Genomic DNA, 11,915 nt, shown 5'->3' on the forward strand with positions numbered 1-11,915 from the left:
AGTATCCTCAAAAATTACAAGGGAGATCAAGTCCTTTATTTTTTTCATGCTAGCTCTAAGACCTTTTTTTAAGAATGGCATATTCTTGACATTTTAGGAGTTGGTTATTTCTCAGAAACTGAAAATGAGGAACTAGATTTCCTCTTCAAATGATAATTAAATATGTACTAGGTTAAGAGCAATTTAAAGAGGAATAACATCACAAACATCAGTTGATGAACTTTGGGAAATATTTGAATTTGAACTTGCAGGAAAATTCAAGATGACTAAGTGAGAGATAAAGATGATATGAAATATTTTTTGCACGCTTATCAGTTTATAGGTGAGAGAGAACAACTTGAAAAAAATGAGACTCTTGAGCTTTGATAGTTATTTTATACTGTATTAGAACAATTAATACATGGAACATAGTGCTCAATTATTTCACTTTAGACAATATTAACCTCTAACAATATAGAATATACCTTATAAGAGAAATTTTGTGATTACCGTTGCTTGCTTGCACTATTTTTCTGCACAATCTCTAATGTAAAATTAGGTTAAAAGAAGCCAGAGATCTAAAATTGAGATACACAACTAAATGTGCAAGACTGAATTGAATAACATTTTAGCTAATATAATTAAAGGAAATAATTATTCTAGTTAATAATTGAGGGGAGTTCATGCAATCTTAATCATCTCCAAGTCTAACCTATTCATACAATTTTTTTTTTGAAATACAAATTTTGATTGTTACTACTTACTATGATTGTAAATTTGTATGTTTTGATGACTGAAATACAAATATTATTGAAAATTTAAAAGAATAATATACGTTTTTGAAAAATATACAAACAAATGTTGTATCCTTTCTAAATGAACATGAGTTTACATAAGTATATGGATACAAATATGCTTCTTAAATAACTACAAATCCATTTGATATACCTATTAGAATGAATGCAAACTAATAAAGAAATACAAATGTCATTATACAAACCCAAACATGAAAACCATAATGAATACAAATTCACATATCATACATATATATTGGAATGAACACAATCAATTACTTTAGAAATTGTAAATGATGAGAATTTTTAAGTGATATGTTCTTTTTTTAAGAAAACATTCTCTCCATGATTTTCTCCTTTCTGTTATTAAATAATTGTATTATTTCAAATCAAACAAATAAAAAATACATAAATCAGAAGAATAACAAACCAAAATATTGATATTTTAAATAAATATTGAAAATATTGATAAGAGATCCCATTAAATGCTAAAATATTGACATTTTGAAAATTTTCTCATTTTTTAATTACCCTAGCCCACCCTACCCATTACCCCAACTCTATACCTCACTACTCATCCGCCCCAAAAAATTTCTTTTAATTTTTTTTTGTTGGGGGGTGGGATGGGGGGCAGGGCAGGGTGTGAGGATAGGGTAAGATTTTTTTTTAATTGTAAAAGTAATTCTAATTTTTTTAAGGGGAGGGTTGGGGTGGGGGAGGGGGGACTCGAGATAGACGGTGGTGTGGGATAAAAATATTATTTAAAAATCTTTTTTAAAAATTGGGGGTGAGGAGTGGTGTGGATGGTGGAGTTGAGGTACTAGGCAGGGGATGGGGTAGGGTAAATAAACAATTTTTTTTTAGCAAAAGCTCTTCTTCTCTTTTTTAATTGTTAAATTTTAGAATTTAATTATTTCAATATTTTATTTTTTTTATATATCGATGCGTACATATACCCATGACTCATGGGTGGATACCATATGACAAAAGAAATATATTTTTAAATTACTTAATCAAGTAAAAAAATATTTTTAATACTATAAATAATTAATTGTTGATATCAAATTTAGAGGTGTTTTCGATAGAAGAAAAATATGATTGACGGTAGGAAAATGGGTTAGAGTAGCTATATAAAATGTGGCCGTCTTCTTCTTACATAGAAAAAAAAAACATGCGGACTGTAATTGGCTGAACAGTCGCCAGTAATGTTATTTGTCCAATCCTAAGAGGGGGAAAACTGACCCGGATCCGAATCCTCTATAGCACCATATCTCCGAATTCATCTCTCTCTGTCAATCGCCGGTCGCCGACGAATAAGGTTCGTTCTTTCTCTGAATCTCTGTTTATTCCTATTTTGTAAAAATGGCGATCTATACATCCCAATAGTTGACTCTACTGCTTCACTGCTTCATCTTTCAAATATATGCAGATTTTTATACTGAATTTTCTCTGTTTTACACCTCAATTGCTATATTTATCTGTTTATACTTCAATTTTGTGGCTATTTCTGTTTTTGTCAATAAAATAGTGAGATTTTTTCATACTTTAATTGGTTTCTGTTCAACAAATCTGTAACAATTTTTCAAATATATGTAGATTTTTAGAAGTATAGAACAGTGTTAAAGCTACTTATTAAACAAAAAAAAAGAGAAAAAAAAATTAAAACTTGTTTACAACAGATTTAGTGATGTGAAACTTTACCGAAATTTCCTGATTTATACTGTTTCACACCTCAGTTGCTATTACTTATATGATAGTTTTGTGTTTTTTTTCTGTTTTTTTTTTGTCTAATTTATGAATAAAATAGTGAATTTTCAGAGCTAATCACTTTATTGGTTTCTGTTCATCAAATCTGCAGAGTATCATATGAATTTTCCTTTAGTGGGACTTCTCATTGGTTTACATTTTATTATTAAGATTCTTCATATGTGAGTTTGGCAATAAAATGTCTTGGATTGGCTTTTGTTGCTTTGTGATGAGTAAATGGCGTATCTTTCAGCTTGATTTTTCTTCTCTTATTTTGTTTTTACTTTTTAGTTAGTAAAGCTTTTAAATGTTGACTACTGTCTACTGGTGGTGTTTTGTTTGTGGAATCTGAATTTCTTGTGTGAATAATTTTTTGAAATTGGTTTTCTTTGAGTTTGTTAAGTTGCAAAACTATTGATTGGACTTCAAGTTTTTAAAATAATGGTTTTAAAGTTGTTCTGAATGAAGTTATTCAAATCTTCAACTTCCATTCATAAAAGAAGAAAAAGAAACTGTAGGCTCATTTACTATTTTGGCCATGAAATCTTGGGTTGTTAGTGAAATATTATTTGTACTCCAAGTGGAATGTTGAAATAGTTGTTGAGGGTGTATTCCAAGTTAATTCTGGTTTTCACTCACAAATTTTTAACTCTTACCATTTCATTCAAGTGAAGTCGTGTTCAAACTTTAACTTCAAATCTCTTTTTTTTCCAACTTAAACTCAAATATTGCCCAAACCCCTATATAACAATCCAAACACAATTTCAACTTCCACAAACTGATTTCCGCTACAACTTTGAATAATTTTTTCCATCTTCAGCTGTAATCATTGTCCAGTGAGAGATATGATCATTTTGATGTTGCTGACCTTTTACTCTTATTTTTTTGCACCAGTCTGAGTCAGCCTATTATTCCCATTTTGTGTGTTATTAATGTTTTGGTCGGTCCAATTAAAGGTGGTAATCAAGAAAGTTTTTCAAAAATGGCAGATAGATGCATCGAGTCGATATTGATCATGAGCGAGACGCCATGGAGCAACCACCTTCCCCTGCTGCAGAACAAACCCAACTTGAGAGGAGAAAAGGGACATTGGCTTCCAAGGTGGGAAATCTTTTCCTTACACTTTCACTAGGCTTACATATTTAATGTCTTTTGATAGTTTATGTGTACAAGTATGTGTCTGCATCTTATGAAATTAAATAAACTGTTACTAGCTTATACATGTGAAAAATGTATTGATACCTGTTAAAGGAAGTAAATAATATTCTAAGCTGCAGGTAAATTCTTTTGAACTAATTTGTTATTTAAGGGCTAATAAAAAATGTAACTGCTTGACATGGAGGCTTCTAAGATATTTGGATTAAAAAGAGGCTAGTATGACTGAAATGCAATTTATGTCATGCTTGCTTCCATGGACTTTAAGGTGTCGCTTTGACTAATTTCTTGTAATAAAGAAATGATTAGATTAATGTTCGTAGGTTGCATTTAGATTCTATACTATGCTAAAGACCTGTGTTGGATTCTCCAAGAGTAGTTCATTTTTAAATAATCCGACATAGGTGCGGCATTATTTTGTCGAGTCAGAGCAACATAGCTAAAGACACTGACGTGTATTTTCATGTAGATGGAAACTAAAATAAATAGCACCTAAATCTGAACATTGAAGAGTCAAAACATGCTAAGTTTCAATCTTTATTGGGTGGAATATAATCTTTAGATGTTTACCTTTTCCTTCTGAATGTGCTGCATATTTTCAGCTTGTATTTTGGCTTGAACTTCTCTTGGACCTAAAGTGCTTTAGTATAATTGGAACTTGCAGTACTGACATATCTCTGTTTTGATAGTTAGATAAGGAAGAAGAAAGGAAGAAGTATTCTCTTTCACCACTGCATATAATCTTTTAATTGAACATAATCAAGTTTGAAACAACTTTTACTGAAAGATTCACAGTTTGCTCAATGCTATGAAATATTTACCACATGTTCTTTTCTGCCTTTAGTTTCTTCTCTTCCTTCTGACCAAATTGTCCACAAGTAGTACATTTCCTATCAATTTATCATGCATCAACTGAAGAACCCTTGGCCTCTATAGGAAAAATTGATGTTTTCACAGCAAAAGGCAGCTCCTCTAACTAAGCATATTAGATTTTACGCCCTTCCTCCTTCTCTCTCTCTCTCTCCCAGTTTCCGTACATTCATTTTTTTAAATTTTTTTTTGATGACAAGGGAAACCCGCAGCCGCTATCCTTTGGGTTCGCACAGGGTAAAATCCCCGCTCCTATGCAATAGCTCGCAAACCACATAGGTGAGGTAACCTGCACTAGGCAAGCCCGGTGCGACGAGCTCGACCCAGAAGGCAAACCCCTTGCTTTCGCTANCTCGCAAACCACATAAGAGAGGGGTAAGCTGCACTAGGCAAGCCCGGTGCGACGAGCTCGACCCAGAAGGCAAACCCCTTGCTTTCGCTGGCAAGGGGTTTCGAACTTGAGACCTCCAACATGGAAGTCCCAAGCCCAAACCACTGGGCCACCCCGAAGGGTAGTTTCCATACATTCATACCACAGCATATTCCATTTTTGGTTTTCCACCAGTCTGTCCCTTCTTCTGTCATCATGTGTCTCTATCCAAAAAAGAAATTTGCTGCTAGCCTCAGTACTGTTTGTCCTCTGCACAAAAGCTTCGAACATATGACAAACCACAAGCAAGCAACACGAGTCAGCAAGCTCAACTTGCACCATTGCCTTCACCAAATACTATCAGAGTATCAGTTGGCATTGATCTTTATAAGTGCCTTAGTCACAAAAATGAAGCTACACTAGTGGGACCATCATTTATTCTTTTTGCTCTTAGGTGTCCCTTAGAATGATGATTTAAACAACCTACGTTGAGAAAAATTGGAACCGACACACTTAGTGGAAAATAAAGGCGAGAAAGGAAACCTTACAATTGAGAATCGTTTAGAAAAATTAGAAGCTGAAGATCTTTCCCTCAATTGAACATTGCCTTGTATTCCTTCTACAGAATTTTCAGGCCATGAGATTTCCTTTAGATCTACTAGTAAAATATACCATATGCTTAAAGACGTTTCTAGTGTTTGCATACATTATACCTCCATGGAACATATATATTCTGGACTTAGATTCTTTTTGAGGGAAGTGAGTCTGTTGGGAGTGAGTTCCATTGGATCTGTGCTTTTTTCTACCAGCTGATTGTGTAGGAGACAAGCTCATGCCTTGGATATTTGGACTTGCAGTTTATGCTGGTGAATATTTCCAGTAATCTACTACTGGCTTACCAAAGTCTGGGGGTGGTATATGGAGATCTGAGCACTTCTCCGCTTTACGTCTATAGGAGTATCTTTCTGGGAAAGTTGCAAAATTATCAGACTTCAGAAGCAATATTTGGTGCATTTTCTCTAATCTTCTGGACAATAACGCTCATTCCTTTGCTCAAATATGTATTTGTTGTATTAAGTGCAGATGACAATGGTGAAGGTATGTTTATAAAGGACTCTAAATTGATAAATACTTATGGAACAATACTAATACCTGATGATGTTTGGCCAAATATCTTAGGTGGTACATTTGCTCTTTACTCTCTGTTGTGTAGACATGCAAAGTTTAGTCTACTTCCCAACCAACAGGCAGCAGATGAGGAGCTATCTGCTTACAAATATGGCTCTTCTGGGCAGTCGACATCATGTTTACCATTGAAGAGATTTCTTGAGAAGCATAAGAAGTCACGTACAATACTGCTTATTGTTGTATTATTAGGTGCTTGTATGGTCATAGGAGATGGTGTTCTGACTCCTGCAATGTCAGGTACATGATTCTAACAGTAGATGCCTCCTTATATGGTATTTTTAGCCGGTTGCCTTTTGAATTTACAAACCAGAAGTTTGTTCTAAAGTTGCTTCTGTCAAATGTTAGATAATAGACTTTCAACTTTTGTGATATAATAAGTGGCACCTTATAATGCATATGATTGCCATCAGATATTCTATAAAAAATAGTTATCTCACAAAGTGATGCTTGCAGTCATGGAACTCGCAGTTGAATTTAATTTTATCTTTTAACTATGAAATGCTCTACTTTGGCAGTTATATCATCAATGTCAGGGATCCAGGCTGCTACTGAACACCTATCTCATGGTAGATATACTTTGATATACCCCTTTGAGAAATTGATAAGACTTTTTAAAGTAGTCAACGTCTTACTTAAGTCTGAGGCATTGACCATTCATGCATCTTTCCTTGTAGGTGGTGTGCTTATTCTCTCGTGCATAGTATTGGTTGGCCTGTTTGCCTTGCAGCATTCTGGAACCCACAGGGTTGGATTCTTGTTTGCTCCTATAGTGACTATCTGGTTGATATCTATTCTTCTCATTGGGCTGTATAATACTATATTTTGGAATCCCAAAATTGTGTCTGCTCTTTCTCCATATTATATCGTCAAGTTCTTTAAGGAAACTGGGAAAGATGGTTGGGTTTCCCTAGGAGGTGTCCTCCTCTCAATTGCAGGTACGATACATATATTGACTCTAATTCAGTAATTCTTTATTCAAATTTGCCTCATAGAAGCCTTTTTGTGGAACCTCTTACTATTTGATGAAGGAGATGATATTAAAATCTCCTAGAGTTAGAATCAGGTTTATAATTCATATTTCTACCATCAGGTTCTGAAGCTATGTTTGCAGATCTTGGTCATTTCACTGCCACCTCAATGAGGGTAAGTCCAGCATTTTGCAGTAACAAACACATAAAAAATCTCTTCAGGGAGACTGTTCTGTTCTAATTCTCTATTAGCCTAGCAATTTTTTTTTCTTTGTAGAAGATCCTGAATGCAGATTAAACTAGTTGGATTATGCAGCAATAGATAAGAACATGTTTTAACTGCATCTGTACAGCGGGTTATAAGTCATCATGACATTGGGAATATGAGCTTCCATAATCCGTTTGGTATTAAATAAAAAGGGTTTTACAGCTATCAAGACTCTGATTTTATTGTATTTCATTTTTTTAAGCATATAGGAACTTAAACAACATTACTAAGAAGATTCAAAATCCATCTGAAGTAGATTTAAAGAATATTGAGTCTATAAGATTTGGATTATAACATTTGGAATCCATAGTGAGTGGATACATACAGAGCAACTGGACATTGGAGCCAAATGATTCTTATTCCACAGAATGAGTAAACTGTCCTAGTGGTTGGCAGATTATAGTGCATATTTCTTTCAATATTTATTGAGTGCTTGGATTCAAGGAACTCACGTTGACTGAAATTTATTTTCCTTATGCAGATTGCATTTCCATTTTTTGTATACCCTTGCTTGGTGGTACAGTACATGGGTCAGGCTGCTTTTCTGTCCAAAAATATTGATTCAATTCCAAATAGTTTCTATAATTCAGTACCCGGTTGGTTCTCTTTTCATTTATTTGTCTGATTATTCTTAAGATTGTTGATAAATTTTAATTCAATCCTACTAAACTGCTGCTCTTTGCTTCTCTTGCAGACAGTGTATATTGGCCTGTCTTTGTTATTGCTACCCTTTCAGCCATTGTTGGCAGTCAGGCTGTAATCACTGCTACATTCTCCATTGTGAAGCAATGTAATGCACTGGGTTGCTTCCCACGAGTCAAGATTGTCCACACGTCAAAGCATATTAAAGGGCAGATCTATGTCCCAGAAATAAATTGGATCCTAATGATTTTAACCCTTGCTGTGGCTGTTGGGTTTCAGGACACCACTTTAATAGGAAATGCATATGGTAAGCCTGCTAGTCTTTTGACAATCTATATTTTAGTTCTTTGAATTCCATTGTATTGACTCTGCCTTCTCACATTCCATTCCCATAGAATGTAGAGTAAACCCCATTATATGATTCCCACAACTATCCCAATTGTATCACCTTCAAAAGTAATTGAATTTTTCTTATGCATCTGTCACATCTATGGTAGTATTATATTTATTAGTATGCAGATGTAGAAATGGGCTGATAAATCCATCATTAAGCTGTCCATTGTGCCTGAGCTAAAATGTTCACGAGTAATCCTATTTGCCAAATATTTCTGTTTTCAAGATTGTGTATTTGTTTCCTCAAACATGCTGCTAGGCCTCTCTTTGTGCCTTTTGCAGTGTATTAAGTCTTTATTTTAAACCCCGATGAAAACGATGAAAACAAAAACATATGAAATCGAGATGATGAATTGTGTGCACATGAAGGAATCTCAGATTTCATGATATATTAACAAAAGAGAGCATACCAACCACCTATGTTGCTTGGAGCCTTGGACTATTTAAAAACGCTGACAAATGTGTGTCGGATCCTCCTAAAGAAGCTTATTTTCGGAGACTCCGACATGGGTGCAACACCTTTTTGGGGAGTCCGAGCAAACATTCAACCACCTCCAACCATACAAGGTTTTGGGGATTCAAGTTACAAAGGGAATACAATGGCAAAGCAACTGTTGGGCTCCTAATTTTAGGTTTGGGGGCGGGTGGATGGGTGGGGAGGTTAGGTAGTTGAGAAGGATTACTATATCCCCCCAAAAAAGGACACCTTGTGGAAGTACACCATGACACTGATTTTCTTTCTGTATTACTGCAGATTTTGCGGACAATTGGCGTTGCTGTTTATTTCAAGCTTTCTTTTCATTTTTAGTTTCAGAATTCTCTGTTTGGTTCTCTCTTATGAATTTATTTTTCTTTCAGGTCTAGCTTGCATGACAGTTATGTTTATCACCACATTTCTCATGGCGCTTGTCATAATCTTTGTCTGGCAAAAAAGTGTAGCACTTGCAATTCCCTTTCTCCTTTTATTCGGGCTCATCGAAGGTGTCTACCTGTCTTCTGCATTCATTAAGATTCCACAAGGAGGATGGGTCTCCCTTGTGCTCTCTTTTGCCTTCTTGACTATCATGTTTGTCTGGCACTATGGAACTCGCAAGAAGTACAACTTTGATCTTCACAATAAAGTTCCATTGAAATGGCTCCTTGGCTTGGGCCCCAGCCTTGGTATCGTTCGTGTGCCAGGGATAGGGCTGATATACTCTGAATTGGCAACAGGAATTCCATCCATCTTCTCTCACTTTGTTACAAATCTCCCTGCATTTCACAATGTGATGGTGTTTGTATGTGTCAAATCTGTTCCAGTACCATTTGTCCCACCCGAGGAGCGCTTCCTCATTGGTCGCATTTGCCCAAGACCCTATCGCATGTACCGTTGCATTGTCAGATATGGTTACAAGGACATACAGCGAGACGATGGAAACTTTGAGGACCTTCTCATCCAGAGTATAGCAGAGTTCATCCAAATGGAAGCTGTAGAACCACAACTCTCAAGCTCCGAGAGTCCATCATTTGATGGAAGGATGGCAGTTATAAGCACAAGAAGTGTACAGTCAGGCTCAACATTACTCGTCTCAGAGGAAGATTTCGGTATTAGTAACTCCATTCAAAGCAGCAAATCTTTAACCCTCCAAAGTCTAAGATCTGCTGGTGATGATGAGAACCCACAAATGAGGAGGCGCCGAGTAAGGTTTCGCTTGCCAGAAAACCCTGGCATGGATCCAGCTGTTAGGGATGAGCTTTCAGATCTAATCGATGCAAAAGAGGCAGGGGTTGCATATATAATGGGACACTCTTACGTGAAGGCGAGGAGATCGGCTTCTTTCATGAAGAAGCTTGTGATTGACATTGGTTATTCATTTCTGCGCAAGAACTGTAGGGGTCCTGCTGTGGCACTTAATATTCCTCACATTAGTCTCATTGAAGTTGGCATGATATACTATGTCTAGACTATAGAGGGAGGGTGGTTGGCCATGGATGAGTTTTTATTTATTTGTCACCCCTCTACATTTGTTTTGTGCGGTAGCCTTATGGCTAATAATGTGATAACATATGTTGGGAAGGCTATTTAAGTGTTTCCCATTCAACACATTTGGTAGTTGTATGTATATAGCATGACTAGTTTCTCGATACGTGCGAAATTATGTAGTAAATGTAATGTGTAAAGTATCATAGAAAGATTTGAACAAATAATTTTTACATGTCTAATTAGATAATGTCAATTAAGATAAGCATGAAAACTAGAGAAGAAAATGTACTTATTTCATGAGTTGATAGGGACATTTAAATAAACTAGAAAGTGAGTAGGGTTTTGATCTACTTACTACCTTCATGCAGTATTATTATGTTGTCAGAAATATGACCATAAAATTGGAATTATAATCAGAAAAATCAAATAATTTCATATAAATCATAATGAATATAGTAACTCCAAGTGGGTAATGCTTGAAAACGGGGTTTTGAGGCAATGTATATCTCACATACTAATAAGAAATCCAAAACTACCTAATTAATTTCCTTATAATAAAGTTAAGAAGTTACTTATAAGTGTGTTTGGTAAGAAGAAAAATATTTATTTTTTCAATTTTCTAATGTTTGGTTGGTTATATTTTTTCTAGATTCTATCTTTACAAATCAATTTTCAGATTTGCTTTAGGTTGCCTATAGTTTTTGATTTTCAGATTTGTTTCCAAGGTTATATGTAGAGTTAGAGTTAATTTTCAGATTTAGTTTTTCGATATATCTTTCTTATCTAATTGTTGATCTCTTGTGAATAGTATACTTTTGCATATCTCTATTTCTTGTTCGTTTTGTTCTCAGTTTAACTCTGCCCTATGTTTCTTGATCCATAGAGTCATATATTGCATAGTTCTTGTGGTTTCTCTTGTGATAGTATACTGGGTGTACACATATTTCAAAGTTGGTTGCTTCTCTACATCCATTTCATTATTTCTTCTTTTATTTGATTTTAATTATTGTTAATTGGTCCTAAATTCTCTGCTTGATTTAGTGGTTTAAGTAGATTCCTATTTGGCTTATATCTTGTTTAGTTTAGATTTTCCTAGTGGCTTTGGTGAATGATGGTGGACTAGGGTCATGTCTTCGGTAGGGCGAGGGGAAGTAGTGATAATGGGTTACAGATTCTCCTAAGTTGAGAGTAGGGCCAGGTAATATAGGGTCGCTGACAAGGAAGTCCATAGACCATAGAACTAGTGAATATTCTAATAAAAGAGGAAGATAAATATAGTGCGTGTACAGAAAACCAGATGGGTAGGTACAAGGCATGAGATGCAAATGAGTTAAAGTTGTGGTACTCAAGATGGTCGAGGCATAGAAATGGAGTAGGTATTTTTAGTAGATGGGGACCTTATAGAGTGAGTGGTGGAGGTTAGGAGGATCAATGATAGGATGATGACGATTAATCTAGTCATTGGAGGGCTTAATTTGAATGTTATTAGTGCTTATGCGCCTCAATTAGGCTTGGATGAGGAGGTTAAAAAGCTCTTTTGAGAGGATTTGGACGAAGTAGTGAGAGGTATACTGAACAT

At 35.3% G+C, this 11,915-nt stretch overlaps 1 protein-coding gene across 2 annotated transcripts in view; it reads left to right on the plus strand.

Annotated features, from left to right (window-relative positions):
- LOC125862623 (potassium transporter 4-like) overlaps positions 1-10,482 on the plus strand; it is a 346,656-nt gene extending 336,174 nt beyond the window's left edge. Inside the window, exons 1-10 of one of the 2 annotated variants that reach the window (XM_049542741.1) lie at positions 1,938-2,091; positions 3,509-3,620; positions 5,772-6,012; positions 6,094-6,339; positions 6,618-6,668; positions 6,777-7,037; positions 7,193-7,245; positions 7,820-7,934; positions 8,033-8,287; positions 9,232-10,482. In XM_049542741.1, the coding sequence (XP_049398698.1) occupies positions 3,513-3,620; positions 5,772-6,012; positions 6,094-6,339; positions 6,618-6,668; positions 6,777-7,037; positions 7,193-7,245; positions 7,820-7,934; positions 8,033-8,287; positions 9,232-10,316 (2,415 nt within the window). In that variant the 5' untranslated portion in view covers positions 1,938-2,091; positions 3,509-3,512 and the 3' untranslated portion in view covers positions 10,317-10,482. Of the gene's footprint in view, positions 1-1,937; positions 2,092-3,506; positions 3,621-5,771; positions 6,013-6,093; positions 6,340-6,617; positions 6,669-6,776; positions 7,038-7,192; positions 7,246-7,819; positions 7,935-8,032; positions 8,288-9,231 lie in introns of those variants that run through there. The other variant, XM_049542742.1, reaches the window with a different exon arrangement.
- Positions 10,483-11,915: the final 1,433 nt, after the last annotated feature.

Source organism: Solanum stenotomum, chromosome 4 (genome assembly GCF_019186545.1).
Source record: "Solanum stenotomum isolate F172 chromosome 4, ASM1918654v1, whole genome shotgun sequence".
Classification (NCBI taxonomy): Eukaryota; Viridiplantae; Streptophyta; class Magnoliopsida; order Solanales; family Solanaceae; genus Solanum; species Solanum stenotomum.